At 35.3% G+C, this 23,485-nt stretch overlaps 1 protein-coding gene across 5 annotated transcripts; it reads right to left on the bottom strand.

The window, feature by feature from the left end:
• Window positions 1-1,283: 1,283 nt before the first annotated feature.
• siz (Brefeldin-resistant Arf-GEF family protein schizo) lies at window positions 1,284-22,650 on the bottom strand. 5 transcript variants are annotated; one of them, XM_072303129.1, is made up of 14 exons: window positions 22,233-22,372; window positions 21,692-21,737; window positions 19,675-19,758; window positions 18,012-18,143; window positions 16,453-16,858; window positions 15,605-15,898; window positions 14,470-14,538; window positions 13,700-13,917; window positions 12,900-13,189; window positions 12,517-12,656; window positions 11,783-12,008; window positions 10,636-10,825; window positions 10,046-10,227; window positions 1,284-9,215 (listed from the first exon to the last, which is right to left on the bottom strand). In XM_072303129.1, exons 2-14 carry the CDS (start codon window positions 21,709-21,711, stop codon window positions 8,965-8,967), a joined length of 2,502 nt encoding a protein of 833 aa, XP_072159230.1. In that variant the 5' UTR covers window positions 21,712-21,737; window positions 22,233-22,372; the 3' UTR covers window positions 1,284-8,964. The 5 variants fall into 5 exon arrangements, with proteins under 5 accessions (XP_072159230.1, XP_072159229.1, XP_072159228.1 ...); XM_072303128.1 differs by lacking the exon at window positions 22,233-22,372 and adding an exon at window positions 21,825-22,115; XM_072303127.1 differs by lacking the exon at window positions 21,692-21,737 and having other exon boundaries at window positions 16,453-16,855; window positions 22,233-22,650.
• Window positions 22,651-23,485: the final 835 nt, after the last annotated feature.

The following is a 23,485-nucleotide window of genomic DNA, read 5'->3' as shown; positions in this document are numbered from 1 at the left end:
CACTGTGATCGCGCAGGTTCCTTTTTCCTGAATGCGACCCAATTGGGCAACTATATATTCGAACTTCCCGGTAGGTTTATTGCCTATACTGCAGAATTGAAGGCGGACTTCGACATTGTCAATTATGCGCATTATCTATTGGTTTGATGAAGTTTATTCAAGTTGCAAATATTTTACCATGAAACTGTTATATTTGTACATTACAATATCTATAATTGCCAATTTTGAACGCCCAGGCAAACGATGGGTGACTTGCACTACTTGCAGTGCAAAGAAAACTCGCAATTTGTTTCAATTTGATTACAATTAGTTTCATCAGGCGGAGCCCCTTCAATTAGCAGTCATGCAACATACGTAACACTCCGATGTAGTGGCAATGATTTTAACAGATGAAATAGCATTGAGTGTAACCTGTACTACTTGATTAGAAGGAAAGACTGGAAACATGTATAAAAACTAGCAGAGAGCTGGGAGACACACTCTCTACAAAGAGTAGGTATGAGCAGCAGAGACTGATCAGTTACGGCTTCAGCTAGTGGCAACACCAACTGATTCTTTTCATTTTCCTATGAGCAAGAGAGCTTAAACTAGAAATGGCATATCTGTATTCCACATTGGTTGTTTTTGCTCTGTCTGGTTTTTGAATAAGTAACTAAAAGTGACGTGACTAAAATCTGGAAACTTACTGGACATTTTCTGAGGATCATGAAAATGCCCCTCATCAAATTCAAAAGCAGAGTGTTACAGATTCTTGGTTAATAAAATTACACTTGAGAGAAGGTTAAGCAATATAAAATGCAGTTCGATTGATTCTGGTTAACTAGGCTATCAAATTCATTAAAGAATGACAGTATCGATGGCCAAAAAAGTGAAATGATGTATCTTAACTGCAATGTTTCATCAAAATGTACACACATATTTTATTTTTCGAGAAGAAAAAACCCAACCATATAGCTTGAAATTTTTACAGAGCATTCTTCTAACAATGAGGAATAATCAAGAAAGTTTTCTAAAAATTACGTTGACTAGTTTTCAGCAGTAAAAGTAAAGTACGTATGATAGGAAATCTGCAACGTCACAAATGAAGATAGTTGGTTTTGTACTTTAGCCATCGATATAACACGTGGTAATTACTGTTGCAATACAGAATGCAAAATCAGAAGATGCAACTTGAATTAACTTTGGAAATTTCTTTAGACATGGCATCTGTATTATGAAATAAAGTACACTTTAACGAGGAGGATAAAGAAAAAATTGAGTGGTTGAAATAAAAAAATCTTAGGTAGTTGTGCAATTTTATATTAAAAATAACATTAACAAAAGACGAACAGAGTTTAAATGATAAAATAAGAAATACATAATTAATACTAGTAAGAACATACAACTATGTAGTTCATTCTCATTTTAATAGTTTTATTAGTACTGGTTAACTATACTGTTACAGTGGTAGACTAGCGGAAGAAATCCATAGACTGACTAAAGTGTCTACATTACAGTAGAGCATTAGAAGATCAAAAACAAACAAAACAAAAAAAATCTCGTAAGTGAAGGATAGGAGAAGTTTTTCTTTACAATATTAAAAATTCAGTTGCGCGTTTGTTGAAAAGGTCAAAGCAAAGGAAAAATGGATTGAATCACTTTAGGAAAATGAAACTTTGATATTTTAAGTCACACAAACCAATTCACTTTATTCTACTGATGATTTTCAGTACAACAACCTATGGGAAAAAGAGCTAAATGAGCTATAATATTAACAATTACTTTAGTTAAAGTCTGGAGTTGAAAAATTAAAAACAGAAACATCAATATTTAAGTTATCGAAAAAATTACACCTGTTTTGGATGTTAAACAGGAAAAAGAGAAGTAAGAAGTAATAGTATATATGTAATACCGGATCATCTACAATATAATTCGATTTTAGATATTTTAATCAGGAAAAGAGGTAAAAGTGCTACATGCTTCTTCCGATAAATTCATGAAGGTTACATTTATAGTTACTGTTGACAGACAGACTTGTTAGAAATTATTGTAGCTTGGAGAAAAAAAGTTGGATGTGTGTAAATGCTGAATTTGCAAGAAAAATTCAGCTTAGACATGAAACTAAAATGCTGTGATGGAGGGGTTTTTTCTTTTTTGCGAAAAAAAAGCGTCAATGTCGGCTCAGTTTTTTAAGTTCATAAAAATGCGAAAAGTGAGATAAAGAAGAGGGAAGCGCAAACAATTGGAGCATAAAAATGGCCTCATTTAACATTGATCAGTGCTGGTTCGAAATTTAGACAAAATCACCCCACACTAAAAAAACATTAAATTCAAAAGGATGTTAGGCTAAAAACGCACAGCCTTGCTTATAAATTATTGTGTGAAGTTGTATTGAGTTTGAATACAAACAACTCATAAAAAAGTGAATGTAAAGACCCTTGAAATAAAGCTAATAAAAACTGAATACCTTGGAAAAAAAGGGAGAGGAAATCTTCACGGAGAAAGCTTCAGTCGAGAGAGCATAAGCAGAAATACGTCTTTAAAAAAAACGTTAAGACCTCATTCAAAATGCCTCACATTTTTTAAAATATTAATGGCCAGATAAACAAACTAGACCGAGGGGAAAATGAAAACTTTAAAAATTTGACATTAATTACTACACTGTTATGAATTGAATCTAGTTAGAATTATCTAATCAGTTCTGCCATGTTGTTTTACTGAGCTGGTAAAATTAACCATGTAAACAAACCAGGCTATCATTGAATGAGAAAAAAAATTCAGTCTACAGATAATTAGCGGATAAAGTATGTCTACTTTCCGAGTATCGCCTAGACTTTAAAAAAAGAGAGACTTTGCACACAAGGGCTGAGGAGGGGAGGGGGTAAGGCATAATTTTGAGAGCCAAAAAGTTACCGGGCAAACACCCATTAATGAGTCTACGGATAAAAAATAATGAATACAAAAATATGAGTTTCACATATTGGGCACTATACAAGGTCTGAATATTATGCAACTACTGTACAAGTTTTAGCAGGGCTGCTAAATATTTGGGACATCGAAGGGTCAAGAAAAGGAGAAACGGCAAAAACTGAATTTAAGGCAAACCTTCACGGAGTCAAAAATATTCATACAAAAATTCCAACATCAAAAATCACTTTCCAGAAAAAATCCCTTAAAAAGCTTGACTTAACAACATTCAGTACAACGATGAGACAGATTAAAAAAAATACAAAATTTATGAGACTGAGGCCATACCTTAGATGGTCATTTTTTTTAAATTAGATTTTTGTGAGAAAAAATCATTCAACTTTTTTTTTAATAGTGCTAGACGTGTATGAGGAAGAGGGTAAAATCTTTGCCACTCAATTCTCCTTGGTAAACAGAATTAGAAACATCAAAATCGTTCACTTGATTTTTCTTTTCCTGCAATTTTGCGAGCTATACTTTAACAATTCCATAAAAAAGACTAAAACAAAATTAACTGACACTTGAAGTAGACCAGGAGGAGAAGAGGATTTAAGCAATTTAAGTAGCCATATTCATTGCCTTGCCTCAGAGAGGGAACTTCATAACTATGACAACTTAGACAATAGAATCAAATACGCTGATATGATATTTAAATTAATATTTGAACTGGAGGAAGTAAGTGAAGGAGAGTTGAAATGAGCAACTGATAAAGAAATAGGATAAAATTTCAAGTCTTAAAACTAAGATCTGTACAAAATAACTGTACACAACCGATGGACTGACAACCGGCACATAGTAACAAGCAAAAAATAAAATCAGCATCACCAAGATGGCCAGATAAAACTTTAAGTTAATGAACTTCACTATTAAATCTGCGCAGAACGGTGACTGAATAAAAATGAAAAACAAAAAACACACATGCACGCATGTTGTAAAAAATATTGTACAGTGTCTCACACAAAAAAGCAAACTCCGTAATATGCAACAATAAAATTTTTAAAAATCTGTACAAACTTATGTTATTTTGATTAGTATAAGTTAGACAAGCTTCGAGTAGAATATGCGGTTAATAAATTAGTAGAACTGGTGACTAAGTTACAAATTTTTGGTTACATCAGAGAACGCCACACATTGGAGGAAAATCCTCCTCATGTTTTTGAATGAGTCTGGCGACGTGGAAAATGTACAATTTCGACAAAGCATTAAAATTTGAACAAGATGCAAACTGATACATGCTTTTGTCTTTTTTTATATTCATTATTGCAATCAATTTCGTTGGTTTTTATTAAGAATAAGAAAAATGAGCAGATGATTACGAAAAAGAGTTTACATAAATAATCATAGTTATTGATAATCAGATCAAGTTCAGGCTAGTTCTTAATCTAGTTACAAATCAAGAATTTGAGGACCTGAAAAATTGTGTATTATTTTAGGCACTTTTAGACCCCAAGCCTTTGGTGCACAGACAGGTTCAATTCATAGGTTTTCGTTTGGGTATTTTCTTTTAGGGTCTGACAATAAAAATTGAACGGGTGCAAGTTATCCATTCGGAGTTTTTAGAGAGTTATACAAGTTGTCACAAATCGAAAGATGGGAACTTTAAGGATTGACCCTTCAGACCCAAATAGGACTATTTCGTTATCTATATGATGTTCTTTAGTTGCAACCATTTTAAGGGGACATCCCCCTATAAGTACGTCCATAAAAATTGATATTTAAATTTTAGCCAGTTATCAACGAAACTACATGAGCTTTGAGGGTAGGGAGTATTTTTATGCACTACATTCATTCCTTAAGGGCAAAAAAAGTTAGGACTAAAAGCATGTGAGGCTTTAGAGGGGCTCCTCCTAAAAATGTATCCCCCTTGAAACACCTCAAACGAAAAAATGAAGTCTTATTTTAGTCTAAAGAAGTGATCCATTCGGTTTATATACTTTGATTTGAGACACCATGTATAAGAGGACAGATTGATACTGGGTTGAGTTAACACCAACTAATTGAGAGAAATGTTTTTTTATAATAATACAAAAATGCTTGAATTCAAACATTTTTTATCGGAAAGCTTCGTTAAAAGCTTAGGAATAAATAAAATTATCGCTGAAACAAACAAAGCATTTGGCTGACAAAAAACCTAAAATTAGATTAGGCCGATTAATACTGATAAGAACAGTATCACGTTATAAATACTTTTGTCGTAAAGACAAAGAGGATACATCATTAATATTAAAAAAAAATAAATAAATAAATGAAATAAAAATTTGCATTAGGAGAGGACTTGATTGCTAAACGCTTTTCGCTTTAAGGAAGCAATTCGACAAAAGAGAAGACAGATGAAAACGAACAAGGACAAAAAGACTAGAGAAAAGGTAATCTTGCCGCAAAAGCAATTCGCAAGCGTTCGCGGGGGGGGGGGGGGGGGGGGATGAATTTGTTTTGGAGTTTTTGATTTTGACACATGGTTCAAAAAATACTCTTTACAAGGAAGTAAAAGCTACAGCGATAATACAGCAATGATATGAAAATTGGAGTTATCCTACTTTCAAATGTAATATGGGGCTGCCGATAACGCCCCATCAAGGAGGCTAGAAAAATCCTGCTGCCTCTTGCGATAATGTGCTCTGATTAGTTTATACGAGATGGTGAATTTTGACAAATACTACTTACTAACTATTCAGCATGACAGCCCTTTGAGAGCCTTGGCCTTCTCCACTAACTTTTAACTAATAGCTCCTCAGGAAAGAGTTTAAATTTTCCAGCAAGGGTATATCTACCTACTTGAATAATAAACTGAAAAAATGACAATTTCATTCACAACCCATAACTTAATCTGTTTGCTACTAAACATTACAGACCAAAATCGGTGATACTGCAACTACAAAATTTAAACTTGGAGGCAATTTTTTTAAAAAAAAAAAGATAAACCTCACCAAAATACAATTCGCTAGGCAATGGACACACTGTAATCCTTATTGTACTGAGTTCTAAATATATTGAGCTTCCAGAGCTTAAAATATCTTCAAGAATATATAAATTAATAATTAAGTTTCTTTACAGGGATCTAGGAATTCATGACTTTTACAAGTTATGTGTCAGAGAGATACAAGTGGTTAAGTAAGTTTTTCAATGCATAATAATTTCATGACTCATGAAAAAATTAGGAAATTGATTAAACAGCAGTTGACGATACTGTACACAGCAAAGCATAATGAACAGACTGTTGGGGCTTGTACAAGAGATGTCGTTGTTTGTAAGGTAGGCCTACATTTATCCATATGTTTCATGAGAGATACTAAAGATGTTTTTGAAAACAAGAAACGCTAACAGCGAGGACTATTAATCACAGCCTAGAAAAGATCTATGTTTGACAAAAAATCGGCCAAAAGAAACATTTGCATTGAGCGGATAGACAATATCAAATTAAGATTAACCGAGAAGGCCAGAAAAGCTATGCAAGATTCAAACAAAAAAAAAACTCAAGAAGTATCTACCTCACAGGAAACAGTTACAGGGAGCAGAAAAAAATAAGAACACAGGCTAAAAATTCAAAGGGAACCTTCGTTTGCTAAAATACCTATAGGGTCAATTTAAATAAGAGCAAATAAATTCTTTGCTGCTTAAATTTAGGATTGAAAAATGTGAGTCAAGCTGAAATAGGACATTAAATACAATTTAAATAATTAAATAAGAAGAATAATACTGAGCAATACAGTCATAATGCAAAGCTGCTTAATAGGAGCTGCAATTGAAATTGCTTAGGATGAAAACAGACAACTGAAAGCATGACTTGCAATCAAAAATGTACAGATTTAAGCACTCTGATACGTTTTCTCTTCAAAATTTCGCAAAGAACACGATTCAAGCGACAAAAATTACTTAAATAAACACCTAACCAAAATACTAATATTTTTAAGTAGCACTGGACAAAATTGAATTTCCCACTTGTAAGAGAAACCATTAAATTACATGAATCAAACTGCATACTACTACGGTTTTAACAGGCTTACAGGCTTCTTTGATCAAACTGTGTTCCTCTTTCACCTTCTGTTGTTTGAAATGTAAATAACATACAACAGCTGCGCCGAAATGTCGGGATTGAGAATGCCATACTTACATACTGCGGATACAGTTACAGTAATGTTGAAAATTGAAATTCAACTCAAGTAGATGATGGTTTTTTTCAACAGCTGGAAGTTTAAATTCATGCATCAAAATTCTTGGTGAGGAGATACTTTCAATAATTTTGTTGCGAAAATCATATTATTTATTAACTTCTGATGAAAAACCGTACATTTGAATGCTTAATTCGCACCTAGCCTAGTGTTCCATTAGACGACAATCTGGAATTAGGATGTGAGCAAACACTGAGGTTTTTTATCTCCAGAAAATATCAGAGAAAATCACAAACAAATGAAGTAGCCTGAAAGAGAGCAATTGAAGCGGGGCTAAAGTAGATAGATAATTGTTCCAACCCTTAGACAGTAGACTCAGCCCAGCCAGACGCCAAATTTTAGAGTAAAAATTCTCATGATTTTTATTCATCCACTAGGTCAGAAGTTTGTCCAATACAGAATGTTCGTTTTGGTATCCTTCATTTGATTTAAATTGACTATACATGAGGGGACTGTCGGAACAGATAAACCACATGAGTAAAATGTCTCCATACAGGAGATAGAATCTCAAAAATTCAAATCCTACGCTCAAACAGAATACACATTTAAAGGTTATCGCCTTGGGGATCCTTCAGACTATCTCACTTATATCACTCTGAGGGGCGCTGATTAAGCAAAAATCTAATATGAGAAGTCGGAGAGGCGGCAAATTTTAATCCAGAATTCATCACAAAACGACAATGTGAGGGGAAGATGGTTTCATCTGAGCATTAGGTAATTTATTTTGAGGAGGCGCAGGCTGGTATTACCAGTGAGGAAGGGAGCAAAGTAAAAAAAAATCTAATTTTCAGCGAGACATATTTCATGAACGGTCCCTAACAGTGGCAAGGCGTGAATTGCGATATATCGATTGTTATGCCATTTAAACCGATGAAAATTGATCGATTATCAGGGTGTTCGCAGCGAACACCTTAGTAATCGATTCTTTACCATAGCTTCAAATGGCGAGATATCGATAATCGATTATTCACGCCACGCCACTGGTCCCCAAGTTGGCTGATCTGAGTCTATTAACCTTGGATGAGCCAACAATACATAAAGGACAAAGTCACTAGCAAAATGTTAAAAAGCCTATATCATGAAACATAAATATGTTTCTTAGCGTCTCATTCAATGCAAAAATGAGCAAACACACTTCAAATTTTCCAGAGCAGATTGCAAGAAGAGTTACGGGGCATTTTGGCTTCTGCATCAGTGAAGCATTAAGCACAAATGATTTATAAAAGGTCATAAATTCTAGATGCTACAATTTTCCATTTCAAAAACCTGCTGGGAAGGTTCAATTCTAAGTTGCGTCGAGAAACATCAGGAACTTTTCCCAGACTTGCCGGCTGAGCTTTCTTCTATTGACCAATTTCTAGAGTATGTTCTGGTGGTTTGGTAGCTCCAAGTTAGACATTGGATAAATTTAAGGTGTTCATTTTAAAAAACTACTTAATACTTACGAAGAACGTCAATTTGGACTCATTAAAATTGTCTAAAGTAATTCCCACCCCAAAATGGCAGTATTGCTTCTAAGATGATGTAATCCACCAAATCACTGAATGGATGAAGTATGTTTTAGAATATCTTGGCCAGACACGCTTAAGAGTCTCACTAACAAAACGTCCAAAATCTATCATGAGGTGGACAGGGGAAGAGAATTTTCACCAGTTGGCACCACAGGCACTTGTCAATCCACCTGCGACACTTACTGATGAGAAAAAACCCTTTAGCTATACAAAATGTCAAATAAGTCTGAATCTCAAGGTACATACTTTAAAACGATGGAGATAGGTAAAACTTTGGATGTGTTGCAAACCTTTAAAAACGTAAGCAGCTTTTCGAAATTCACGGGTCAACGAGATAGTTAAACTTCCGTACTTCGGCTTGGTTGGACGATTTCTTCTGCTCGAGAAGATTTCCTTTCCCTCTTGGCGAAAAGGCCTCCGAGGAACGAGGACTGATTTTTGGAGACAGGAACGTTGTTCATTTTGGGGTAGATGCTCTGCGGGGAGGAGTCTCTACTCACAGTGCTGGCTGACGTCGACTGAAAGGAGACAGACATACCTGAGTCCAGGGATCCCACACTTCCCCGCCGTTGCCCTTTTTCCGCACCGACTGAAAGATAAAAAGAGACATGAACCAATTATCCCTGCATGGATGATAATGAGAATTCCTGCATGATCATGATCAGAAAATATTATCTAGTGTGGAAACACACTATTTTGTGAACCTTATAAGAATGTATGCCAAGCATCTTCAGGGTGTCTAGTTTTTTTCATTTTGGGAAATCCTGATTTTTCCTGATTTTTGACTGCTAAATCCTGATTTTAAAATTTTCCAAAATCCTGATTTTTTGCGGAGAAAAATTGGCAAATGTAACTTCACAAAAATAGCTCAATAAAAAAATCAGATTGGACGGCCGACTTTTCTCAAATCCTGATTTTACGACCGATTTTGTCTCAAATCCTGATGATTTCAAGATTGAATCCTGATTGACCTCAAATCCTGATAGAATCAGGAAAATCTTGATGCTAAAAACTCTGATCTTTAGCAAAGGGAGATTTTTCTTAGTCCCGTTTTCAAACTATACAAAACAAGGGTAAAGTCCAAATATTAATTTAGATAAGACTGTAAAGGGCTCAAAGCAAAATTCATGATACCTAGATTAAGCAGAATGACTATCAGGACATGTTATAAAAATACTCTAAAACATAATACAGAGTGTAGCTATAAATGTAATGCAAACACTGAAGAAAGAAAAGTTTAATTCAACCAATCAAAGATCTTGCTTTACAAAGTGATCAAGACATCGAAGCTTAAACATCTCATTGTAGATTGAAGTTTTAAAACATGCTGATTTGGCTTCCCCAGTTCAACAGCCAGAAAATTTAAAACATCAGCTTTTATCGATTAAAAAAGAATCAAGTCCAGAGAAAACTACTTACATTGGTCATGAATGTCGAGCAGGGAATTACTAAGGGCTGATCGTTTTAAAACGGCTGGATTGTCTACCGGCAATTTGATTGACGCAGGTTCATTTCTGGGTGATGTGCTTACTAGCGGACACACCTCAACATCTGCTACTCCACTATCTCTATTGTCAGGACTTCCGTTATTACTGGAGGATCTGGAAGGTAACATATTCGAAATGATAGACTTTTAAATGCCGTTGGTTCAGCTTCCAAAATTTTTCGAAGGAACGTCTTGGTCCTCTTCCAAGAGACATAAAGGTTTCATGCCTAAATAGTTAAAAGTAAGTGACTCAAAAATTGACAGCGTTCACAACTTGACTGATCATTTTCAGCTCTTTTAATTGAGTTGTCTTATATTTAAGGCTTATATCATTGAAGCATAAATATTTCTATGATCATTGGGGATAAATGATGAATCATAAATCATATCCTTCTTCTCCCCTATAAAGAACATAAGATCTGTTAGACTCAGTTTCCCCTTCTTCAAATTATTTGAAAATTCAGTTGCATGATCACTAATTCAGAATTATTCAGCTGAAGACTGCTTAGAGATTATTACTTACCTCACAACTCGACTACTTTTCTGCCTTTCCAGTTCAGATTCGATACGGAGGTTCTCCATTTCGTCCATTTCGCTTATTGACTCCCGAATATCTTCAGCGAACTTGCAGCGGTCATGGTCGTTCCTTGCATTAAAAATGATGAGCAACTGACTGTCAACTTTTTGAGAGAGTTTAATTCCGAATGGATAATCTATAAATCAAACAAAGAATGCGGTTACTGGTAAAACTCGAATAAAAAATTACCTAGCTTTCCATCAAATTTCGAACTTTTTATCTAATTGTATGATACAAAAACGAAACATTTTAGCAACATTATCAACTTCTTCACTTTTTCAAATTTCTGCTTATGACTGCAACAAGATCTTTGGTTCAAAGACTTTTAACAGATTTTTGAGATTAGCTGATATTTTTATGTTTTTGAAAGCCGTAAACGTTGCCTGCTTTCCAGCTTTTCAAGATAGCTTATAACTTTGCGATGAGTCGCACAAAAGTTATTGGTCTACTTCTAGTCAGTATGCAACAAATACATAAATACTTTAAATAAAGGCCGATCAGTTTTTTTTAATAAAAAAAGAGGTATTGATGATTAAAACTTTTGTGATGTATCTACGTTGCAATGTATGAACTCATTGTTTGTTAACAAGGTGTCTACTGATACAGGCTGACCAAAAATCAGTACTTTTACAGTACTTTTTCAGTACATTCCCAAGAAATTCAGCATCTCCTCAACAGAAAAATTCAGTACTTTTTCAGTACCTCCAATTGACAAAATTCGGAAAATTTCAAAGATTTGAATTCCTCGCTTAAATTGCGACAAAAATGACAACATTTTCGGACCTTCTTGCAAATTTCCACACTTTTTCAGTACTTCCGGACCGCCCTTAAAAACTCAGTACTATTTACGGACTTTCCAGAAATTCCAGACTTGTAGACACCCTGGATAAAATTGTAAATAGTTAAAATGGGTATTTTGATGGTCTTGGTAACCCGCAGTCTTGATGATGGATTTTTAAGTGTCCTTATAAACCCATCATCCCCAAGAATCGAACCCAGAACCTTAGTGCTGGCAACAAACTGCTTTGGCCACTGCGTCACCGACACTGCTAGAAAAAGGAACAGAATCTTCACAAAAAAAAAAGGTACTTACAAGTAGACTCGAAAAGGGTGACAACCAACCCCGACAAGGGGAAGCTTTTCCTAAAAGTGTAGGTGACCGAGTTCTTCTTCTTGCTGAGTATTTTTGTTATGACTAGTAGATCATTGAAAAGGAACACTTCGCGCTGATGAAGGCTATGCTTTTCTTTCTTGTTAATGTCTAAGACTTCATATAAACGACAATAGCAGACCAGTCTTCGATGAGGAACTGCTAGATTCTGTAAGAGAAAAATTTTCATTGAAATTTCACGAAAGAGCTGTATGCATTGACATGCAAAAATATATAAAAACTTGTTGTCTTGTTGTATTTTTTAATTTATTGTCTCATTGAATCTTGAGTATTTACCCGTGCATTGTACAATAAACAAATAAATAAATGAAAAGCTCAACAACTCTTTGTCACTAAATGATTTTGGAATGACAGGGCAATTTTTCCTTCCTTTATGATTTGAAAAAATACAACTGAACCGTAAACTTTGCAGCCGTATACTTTGAGAAAAGCCACCATAAATATATGTACCCCGCTACTTATTCCCTCCATGCAAAATCGAAATCTCCGATGTGTAAACGTCCATGAGATACAAGACCTTAATAAACGAGGGCATACTTCCCAAAGAGTGATTCCTATCACGTGAGGGCGAAAAATCAGATACAAATTTTCAGAAAATAACTTAAAAGTGCATCTGACGTCCAACACAAAATGAAAACAACCGAAAATGTACTTACTGGTTTTTTGCCAACAATTGTAGACTGCACCTTTAAAACTTGGGTAACATGATCAGAGCCGGGCTTGAATTCATTTGCTTTCACTCTTTCATATATACCTACAAGCATGTCTCTGTCTACGTCGTGACAGTCATCCACACCTAAAAAAAACCGAAATATGAATAAGTCAAACTTTGGCAAGAGGATTGCAGGACTCATTTACGATAAACTCAAAATAAGCTGTACAGGAAACTACGTAACATTGACAACAAAGTTTTTGATCCTCGGTTACAACGGGTACAATGCTTCTACTACTTGTATTAAATTTTTCTAGTCGGGGGAGGGGGGGGTGTATTTTTAAATAAAAGTAAACTAGTAAAGGAATTAAATACATGGCTACAAACCTCTTAAATTCTTGATGAAATCATCTAGTTTCATGCGCCGCTCTGGCTTCAGGTTGGGCGTGTGTAGATCCGTGTTGAGCATGATGATGGCGAACGCAAGGACAAAAACAGTATCAGGACTTCGCAGCCTAGCAAGAACATCTCGGTTGCAGTGGCAGTATCGATGGCTAAATACTTCCATGAGTCGCTCAATCTTTTGAGCTTCTCCTGGTAGCCGAAGGTAAGTCTGAAATTTGCGCAGAGCCACATCAACCTGCATTCCTGAGAGGTCCAATTCCTCTGCAAAACACCTAAAACAACAGAGTTATAATTAGAAAACAGAGGCATAGATGATGGCTTAATTTATAGTCAAACTAGCGCAAAATCGGAAGTCGCTATCATTGAAACTGAAAATGGGAAACGGGTCCTGAGCACACTGGGGTAAATATTTTAGAAACGCAGTTTCTGTCAACTTGGGTAAAGAAATTTAAATTTGAATTTTTGACAATGAAATACATCTAGTTTTAGAGTCCTCATGAATGAGCTACTAGTTACTAAGTTAATTTTTGTGCCAATTAGAAGTGTTAAAATGTACTTTAGTCCAACAATTTTGAATTTCGAAAAGGAGGCAGCTTTAAATTTCAGATTACATTTCATATAAAGTATATGTTATTTGAACTTTTTTAAGCAAAGTATAAAACATATCTCACAACTCTCTTTTTCAGGAGGTAGGAAGGGGGGAGGGGGCAAAATTTCAGTAATGTCCTAAGCTATGATCAAAGAGGTACAATAACCTTTTTAAAGGAAAGCAAATTACTTACTCTAGAACTGCATTATTGAATTTTGCTTGTAAATTGCCTAAATACTCTCCAATCATTTGCTTGCTTAGTCCTTTCCGTGAAATGAAGAACCTTGCAACGCCCTGCGGTGTGTTCTCTAGGAAGCCTCGACGAACTAAGTAAGCTATTCCTTTCTCCGGCTTCTTATTGAAGAGATTCAGACCTACTCTATACTGACGCTTCCTCACCGTTTCTGAGATCTGCAAAAGAGGCAGGAATGATTAATTGCATGATGAGGATGACTCCCTCTGATTTGTTGAGCGAGAAATTAGAGGTTGATAAAAAAAATTCAAGAGGCCCAAAATTTCAAAAAATTAGAATACTCTAACATAAATTATAGGAACTGAGGTATACACAGAGGGAGGAAATCCAAAAATTCAATTTTGGAGATTCAAAAATAACTTTAAAAAGCACAAGTATTTTAGATTAAATGATCAAAGATAGCTCTTGATGCAAAGAGTTCCTCTCAAAAGTTGCAACAAGGAGGCAATTCGCTGAAAATTATTTCACCTCGTAGATACGGTAAATTGACAAGGTTATTTATAACTTTCATCCTTCTTTTGAGCTTTTGCACATCTACATTCAAAAGCAGAGTTTCATACTTTTCTTGACGTTAGAAACTGTCACACTAATGTTTCTTCAATCCACTGATCGAGATCCTATTTCTTTTGCTCTGGAATTCTTGGTTGTAAACTAAATTTTGTTGACAAGACAAACCGAATTTGATAACAAGACCAGATAAATCAACAAACCTTATATGATAATGCCACTTCATGATGATAAACAGGGAGTGAAGTTGTTGATTGCATCTGTTCATGGACCTGGAAAGAGAGAAAAAGAAATTAACTAATAAAAACCATTGCTATACAGGCTAATGGGAAAGAGTTTGACCGAACAATAGAAAAAGGGGCGATGAAAACGATGGGACAAAACAAATTTGGAGTTTATGGGGTTATGTTTGCGACCCAGATTTTCTTTATCATTCAGAAGGAACTTTATCCCTCACACCAGCAGGGATGTAGCAAGAGCGAAGGAGGGATATCTCTCCTTCCCTTTCTCCTAAAATTAACAAAAAATTCAAGCGGCCCTGGACTACTGCATTGTAATGCTTTTTCATATTGCAGTTACATTTAGGGGGCTTTGGTTCACTTACTGCCATTAAGCAAGGGTAACAGCATCCTTTTTTAAAAACTCTATGAAGGGCCTTATCTTTTCTTTTAATTAAGGCTTATTCTACTCTTAAGTTTATAGTTTTCTTTTCATCTAGAAGGTTAGATTGTTGTTGTTACCATTTGTTTAAATATTGTTCTTGCTGTTTCAAAATTGTATTCTTTTCAATGACAGGAATTGCACTGTTTTGTATCCTAAATTTATAACTCTTGTATGAATATGCTGCACAGCCCATTGGTGTATGGTTAAATACAATTAAATGAATTGACTGTTGTTTTCTGACATTTTCCATTGTTTTTCGAACAAAGCAATGTAGTTCCATTCCATATTTGAGTCAAACGATTCAATTTTTTACAAAAGTGTCCCCATGAAATTTTCCTCAAAATTTTTCTGATTTCGGCATGATCACGGGAAAAATTAGGGTGATTTTCAGTTAGAAATGCCCAAAATTCTTCTGGTACAGATGGTATTCGCAAGGGGAAATTTAGCAACATTGAATTATAGTTACGTTCTTTTGTGAGGGAAAAGACGTTTTATCCACTTCCCCTGATTTTTTTTCATTTTCCTTAACTTCTTAAAATTCCCTGATAAAGTTCCTCATTTTCACTGACTGGCAAACCTGAGTAATATACTCCTAAAGTATTTCAGCCGCTTATCTCATAGACTAGGGATTTGTAACTATGAAGGGACACAATAAATGACAGACTTGCTCCGTACCGGAATCTTTTTACTCCACGTGGCAGGAGGTGGTGCTGGAGAAGGTGAGTTGACAAACTGTGGCGGTGTATCGCTGCCCGAGGACTGAACGCTTGACAGGCTTCCGCTCAAAGTCAGCGTTCCTGAAGTGTTGAAACTTTGGTTTGGGGTGTCCATGCATCGCAAAGTGATAGATGATGTTCGCTTTGGGACTTCTGGGGGGACTTTCCGATGCAAAGACCTCATTGTAGAGGTGTCTGGAGACGGGGACGAGTTTGCAGCTCTACTCAAAGGAGGCTCTGGACTAAGACCATTCTGAAAAGGAAAAAATAGATATGTCAAAAATCATTAAAAGTTTTAAGAAAAAATATTCAAATTGGGTGCTAGTACCACTGTAAAGGAGTGTTAGACAAACATGTTTGGCTCTAAAAATGTTGAACTAAACCAGAGCTAAACCAGACAGTTTAAAATGAATGCAATTTAAGGTTTCAATCTGTAGTTTTTTAAAACTTGTTAATCTATAATACAACTTTAATAGCTTTAAGCCCTTTCTTGGCGCAAACATCAACTAAACTGATGGTAACATATTCTTTGAGGGGATTGAGAGCTTTTTTCATTGGACAGCAAAACTTGTTTTTTTTTTTTACTAAACAGAACAAATAAAAAAATTACACGAGTCACTAAAGTCCTCTCTCTATGGACGATTGTATGTATTTGTTAAAATACCGATCTCAATGTTCTTGAAAAAAACGCAATGAAAGAATGGTCTACTTAAATATTCTCTCAAAGATACAATTAGAGATTTCCATACTTAGATAAAACAATTTGCATAATAAACATACATTAAATCAGAAAAACATTTTACTTACTTTATTATGGTCTGCAAAAAACTGTTGTGGTGAATAATAATGCTGTGAAGAGGAGGAATAGTAAGTCAGATCACACCTCCCTGAGTATGATCGTGGCATGTGGAACCCAGTATTTCTGTGCTCTCTCAAAGACATGGATCGCAAAGGAGGAGTTGAATGGATTTCATACTCGGCCTCGGGCAGTGGACACAAATTACGCTCACTTTCTTCAAAATTCTGTATCCGTCTACTTAGACGACGTTCCGCCTTAGCCATTGCTGTGATGTGGGCGAACTTTTTGAGGAGCATGTAATGCCGGAATGCCCGCTGGATAACAATCGCAGCAGTGCGGGCTTTGACGCCACCATATTTCCGTTCCAGTACTTCGATTTGTTTGTCTAATAGGTCTTGAGACAGCTCATACCTACTGATCATTCAAAAAAAAAAAAAATTAAATTGAGGGGGACATTTTCAATTTACCTGTGTGGATAATTTTTAATTGAACGATGGTTTTTATAATGAATTAGAACTGGTGAAGTAACCATTGAGAGACAGCCATTAAGCACAGTAACTTATCCTCGATTGAAGTTAACAAAAATATTGCAAGCCGTCAAAAATCATTACTGTAAAGGAAACTCATTGAGAGGCGAGCCAAAAGTAAAATTCTACTTAGGGCAATACCGATCAGACATCATAAATTGGTAAGAACACATAATCTATCAACCAATACTGATTCAGGATTCTTTTGTCCTTTATATTTCTTACATGAAACATCCTGCACTGACATTTATGGCGTTTCTGTAAATGAATATACAGTCAAAGCCTTATAAATTTGTGGTAGCTGGTGGGTGGTAGTAGTTAAACCCTTTTAGCGGCTTGGTTTGCTCTGTGTTTAATGGTAAAACCAAGCCTGCACTAAAAAAAATTGAATCTAGTCTAGCCTGAACTCTTTCAGGTTGATGATATGCCTAAAAATCTCTGAAAACTCAGCCTCATCATTTTTTGATGATGGTGAAATCAAATGTTGATAACCCAAAACGGAAGAACTGATAGATACTACGGTACCAGGTTACCCAAAACTGCCTAACTGAGGGATTGCTTCACCACTTTTGTAAATATCGATTCAAAAATGGGAATTATAATGCGGGGATGATTTGATGAATTTTGATGTGATGTGATGATATGGTTTACTTTTATGAGAGGTCATTAAAGTACAGTGTAGCACATTTTGTTCGATTGTTTCACCCTTGTTTCGCTGGTGGACATCAAAAAAACAAGAGGAAGTCACGGAGCTGAACATCAAAATCAGCTGTCTTTTTTGCCCTTTATATGCTGTATTTTTGGAATTTGCACACCACTATGCAATTGATATGTTTAACAAGCAAAAAAAAAAAAAAGTTTCATTATGGCCCCATAAATTAATGAATTTCCAAATTCTTGGCTGTTACTTAGACAGTTTGAGACGCCTGGTGTCATTGTTAAACGTTATGATTACTAGTGCCATGTCTTGATTACAAATTTTACTGCAGCACGCATGCAAATAATTTACCAAAGCGCTGAAAAATATGGTGAGTACTTACACATTTTGTACTCTACAGCGTTTGAGCTCAGTACTATTCCTTACTGAGCTTTTCTTGGTAAGACTTTGGGACCAGCCATGACATTGATAAACAGAGCTCGTACAAGCTCGCTCCCCGGAGTCAACTGTATCACTGTAAAGAGACATAAAAATTATTCTTCACAAGATGCATCGGTAATTCTAAGTATTTCTAACTCAAGAAAAACTCAAATGAATTTGTGCTAAAAAAATGCAGTTTTTCACACACAAATTATTTATGACTTTTCATGGTTTTTTGTTTGCAAACATAGCTTGACTATGTCTAAGCTTTTTTACGTTAGTTTAAATTCTAGGACAGAAAATAAGTGAAATTAAGAATTAGTGGAATTTTATAGAAACCTTTCTGGTTACAGAAAAAAAGAGGGGAGGACAGAATTGTATTTACTTCTGCGTGAGAGTGACACAATGCGAATAATTCACATTCTGACAAATGCATTTTTCCAGACACATTTTGAATTCCCTGACTTTCTCTTAATGAAAGCAAAATTTCGGACATTTCATAGATTTTCGTCATAATAACCACTTTGAGAAAGTTTCTTGGGAATGTTTATAATTTTACTTGATAGGTATGAGCCATTTTTGTCTATTCTCCTCTGTTATATGGGAAACCTTCAATATTCTGAGCTAATCTGCAAATAATTTTTCTTTTCTCTAGTCTTACTTATGGTTTCAAATTTTTTACTCCATATTGTGTGAAACATAAACACTTAGAACTAGAACTAACCGCTTGGTGACGCGCGTTACGCAACATTTTTTTCAAAATTCTCCCTGAGACAGATTTTTCTACCATCCTTTTCCCTCTTATTTCTTCTGTCTCATTCTAAATTCCAACTTGTCAAGCATTCTAGGCCTTAAGCCGTTGCTTATATACAATCATACGTACCATCACATTTATTTAATATTTTTTTTATCTGTACACCGGATGGCTGATGCAACAAGCCCTAAAACTTACATTTCTAGGCCTGCTTCCCCTTCTCTGTGAACCAGGAACTTTACTTTGCGTTTACCATCTCAGCTAAGACTACATGTCCTCTCTTAAGCTTTCGCAAGTCTTTCTAAGATATTTAACTATGTGCAGAACTTTCTATTTCCAACTTTGTAATCCAGTTACTTCATGAACAAAGTGTGTTGTGCTATCTTAACAGATTCCCAGTGTTACTTATCTACATCTGCTCTCCCAAAAATTAACATTAAATTTGTGCTCTCTCAGAAAAACTTACTTTTGGTGTTTCAAGTGCTTTTCCAAATCTTAGTGCACGATTAATGAAGAAACCGATCGTATTCCTCTTTAATATGCAACATGGTACCTCGACCCGGGTTGCCTGGTTTCATATGCAACACTTAGCCAGCTCAGGAGGTAGTTGATAATTATTTTTTGCATAGTCAAGTTTTGCCTTGTGATTCAGTTTTATGAGTCAAAATTTCAAGTAGTGTAAAAGCAAACAGAACGCACACCAAGTATCAAATTGTCTTTGTACAATACTTTGGTATTTATTATAGTATTATAGTAATTTAATGTGAAGAAAAACGAGAAAATTACAAGAGAACAAAGTATCCATTTAAGTATCTCCTGGTCAAAAGATAAAAAAAAAAACTAAACAAATTGACGAAAAAACTATGCTTACGTCTCCAGTGTTCCATTGAGATTGCCATTGATGTACGTTGCATGTGGAGGCTGTTGTTCACGTTCCTTGGTCATATTATCAGATCTGAAAATAATAAAGAAAACTTTCAGATATCCATTAAACCTGACGTAATTTTTCTTTTGCCTTCCTTCCTATTTTCAGTCTGACATATAATTCATGAAAAGGCAAGCAATTGTTTTCACCTATCAAAATCTAAAGTTGTAACTATATTAATTTCCTCTTGTAAACATTATTCTCCAACTATAGGGACTGTCCCTCTAGACATTACTCTTAAACTTGCATCACACCCGATTAGATATGTGACAAGAACATCTTGTTGAGTTCATTTGAGCAAATAGTAGATGTTGACTGATGATTCTTCCTCTTTTAAAGGATCAACACATTACAAGTTGGCTTGACAGGCAAGTTAATGAATATCGACGGTGAGAGTCGGCAATCACATAACTCGTTTGCGGTGTCTGAAAATCTCCGCCTCTACGTCATTTTCTCAAAGGAGAACAAATTGATATTATTTCTTGAAGTTTTTGCAGAATTTTCTTCACATTGAGAAGAAAAATCATGACAGTTTTAAAGAATTGCCGTTGAGTAGTTTTCCATTTAAAAAATAAAGTATGACAGGAAGTCTGCGACGTCGCAAACCGAGTTATGTGATTGCCGACTTTCACCGTCGATATCTACTCGCTCCATCAACAAATGACAGTAAACAGCAAAAATGCGTATTTCAGATCAGGTGTCTCAAAATCTCCACTCCCATTTTTGTATGATGAAGGAGAACAAACCAACACTATTCCTTGAAATTTTCAACGTATATTTAACTCCGAGAAAAAAAAATCAGAGCAGTTTTCGAGAAATACTTGGAGCGTTATTCCATTTTTAAAAATAATATGACAAGAAGTCTTACAAACCAAGACACATGTAGTGCAGTTTTACAATCAAAATGTAACTAGTTGAATTTGAAAATAAAAATAATTTTCATTTACTTCCTTACTTTTGCAATGGTCCAAAAATTAATTACCTGAGAAGTTGACTTACATTGTTAGGTAAACAAGGTACTTAAGCGGACATCCATTTATTTATTGTTAAATTTGGTGTAAGTAACAAAATCAGAATTTACTTTCTAGAGGATTAATTTTTTCTAAAATTTCAAAACAATTTAGCTACTCTCACACACATTAAAATTATTAAAAAAGAAAAAAAGTTAATAAAAAGTATATTAATAAATGATGAGAGAAAATTTTCTATACAGGTTCGTGCTAAGTATTCAGAAGTACCAGATGTTAAAAAAAAGTTAGGAGAGCTAAGGACAGATAAAATAAGAGAAGAGGATTAGGTAAGTAAGACCTCCAACTCACAAGTACTATACTTGTTTGATTAGTAAGTTATATGGATAGGTACTTCAGTTTTTTATTGAAGAGTTCAATGATGAAGGGCTAAGTAATTCAAATTTAGGAACTGGTGTTTCTGAGACTGTCTTAGGAATTTTCGGAAGCGTAAGGCATTGAAAATTAGTTATGGCTCAGGAGAAACAGGCGCAGATATGCTCATGAATGGCTAAAATAAAATATTGAGGATAAAAATAAAATTTGACTTGAGTACTTGATGATTGGTTTGATGGATGGATATTTAAGTAACGAAGGAGAAGTTTGCACAGGGTCACACTATTAAAATGAAAGCAACTATGATCACGCGTTTTTCAAAAGCAATGCAATCATTAGTTTGTTACTCGTCATTCTTATAGTTGAGAAAACTTACCGCTTTGAATGCGAAAAGATTTTTCTTAGAAACATAATTCCTACGAGAAATAAAAACGATCTTGAAGAAGAAAGACATCAGATAGCAAGAGACTGGTTAAAAATCAGCGGGGGTAGTTAAGCTGCATGGTAGTTAAACTTAACTGACAGTAGGCAAGGCAATATTCTGCTCATTACTCAAGCGCGATTCGATTGAACACCTTTACGATGTAAGTGAAAGCAAGAGTAAAATTAGTTCATAGTACCTGGCATGTCCTCGAATCATACTTTTGTCATATCCGTCATTAAAATCTACAAGAATAGAAAAAGAAAATCACTACTAGTTTCATTCCAGAAGAAGTTTGAAGTAAGGTTCAGATAAAACAACAGGCAACCTACTCTCATTTCCTGAAGCGTTTAGGTCCATCGCACATTGTAGAAATTGAAAATCACTTTGAAAGTGGAACAATGCGGATGACAGAGAAAATCTCAAAGCTGTAGAGTGTAGAGGGAAAAACTATTAGTTAGGGCTCTCATCTATGGTAAAGTTATGTAACAGCAGAAGAAAGTTCATGATAGCAGGAGATAAGAAAACCAATACAATAGGGAAGAGAAATCACAAATTGACAGAGGTTGTTGACAACAGTAGCAGCCTCCATTTTCCTCAGTGACAGGCCAAAATAATTTCATTTCAGAGAGAGAGGATGCGAATTTCAAAGACCAAATTGAAGGAAGGATCGTGTAGTCGAAAATTCACAACAAAAACTGTGTGATAAGAATGGTAGAAAGGCAGTAAGGTTAACTTGCCTGTCTTCGTGAATCCTTTTGAGATCGGCGATTTCCAATTCGAATTTGAGTCTGCTCACTTCACATAGTAACAAATCTCGTTCGCTGATCACCGATTTCAACTGGGCTTCCAGCACTTTTATCTTTTCACTTTGTTGCTGAATGATACCATTGCTGTCTAGGTCTAGGCTGGCAATCGCGTTTAGAAAATCCTCGGGCCTGGACACTTCGTCCACATTATAATGGGACTGGCTCGAAGATTCATTACTCATATTTTAATTTTCGAAGTATCACATCTTTCGAAACACTTCCGAGTTGATAAAATCAAAATTAGAAATCGTGATAATGAGGAAAGTCACAAAGTTACGAACACAAACACATCACGAACGGGCCTGCTGCGAGCCTGCCTGCCATAACAATTGCCCCACTTCCCCTCCCCTTCCACAAATCCATATCGATTTCGTTGAAGAACGCGAATCAAGTGCCCGTACCGTAATAACATAACGTCACTGTGCATTATGGGATTGTTCTTTTGAAAATTCTGGGTAATATGTTGAAAAATTGAGGATTCGACGATGGATTACGAATAATTTGGATTGAAATTATTTTTTTCTTTGATCGGGCAAAGAATATAGGTAGTATGGACGGAAAAAAAAGAAAGTTTAAACGCAGGGCTAGTACGAGAGATTTTAGCTCTGTAAGAAAGGCAAACCTGTTGTACGTTGGCATGCGGCAGGGATGCGGTTTCCGGAATAGAAATTCCCGTTTTATGTTTCTGGAATCGTCCCCCCTCCCACCTACTACAGATTTACTGTGAAAATTATTCAGTATGTTTCTCATGATTTGATGGAGTTGTCATTTCTTACCGAACAAGATTCTTGGAACATGTAGCAGTACGATTAAACAAAATTGTAAAAATTAATTTGAGTAAAATCCGCAGTGCTGCAGTGGAATAAATTTTGGAGGTCAGGAGGGCTCAGGAGGAAAATGTTTGAAAGAGAGACACTTCTGTCATCTTTGAAAATTTATTTCAGTAAATATCTCGGAGAACAGCTTAAAACTGCTAATCGGAGCCTCACTTTATAGAATTTTCTGGCCAAGTGTTCAAAGTGTGATATTTTTCCTTCAAATCATCATCATCATAAAATTTCCCCTTCAAATCTTCCTTTTTGATAACGTTCTAAGCTACATTATATTTGCAAATCAGAGTTTCAATTGTGGGATCTATATGAATCAAGAATTCTCACTACCTATTTTCTTTGTGGCACTTTTTA

Source organism: Bemisia tabaci, chromosome 8 (genome assembly GCF_918797505.1).
Source record: "Bemisia tabaci chromosome 8, PGI_BMITA_v3".
In the NCBI taxonomy this organism is placed as follows: Eukaryota; Metazoa; Arthropoda; class Insecta; order Hemiptera; family Aleyrodidae; genus Bemisia; species Bemisia tabaci.
Note: the sequence above shows the minus strand (reverse complement) of the source record. Positions and strands in the feature narration are given on the sequence as shown.

Bases quoted from the DNA above. Each gene is read 5' to 3' on its own strand.
- siz (XM_019044753.2), bottom strand. From the start codon at position 22,483: ATGAGTAATGAATCTTCGAGCCAGTCCCATTATAATGTGGACGAAGTG. The intron at 13,918-14,469 runs GTTTGTTGATTT...CCTCTTTTGCAG, and splicing joins AAGTGGCATTATCATATAAG to ATCTCAGAAACGGTGAGGAA. The intron at 9,216-10,045 runs GTAAGTAGTTTT...TTTATCTTTCAG, and splicing joins GCTCGACATTCATGACCAAT to TCGGTGCGGAAAAAGGGCAA.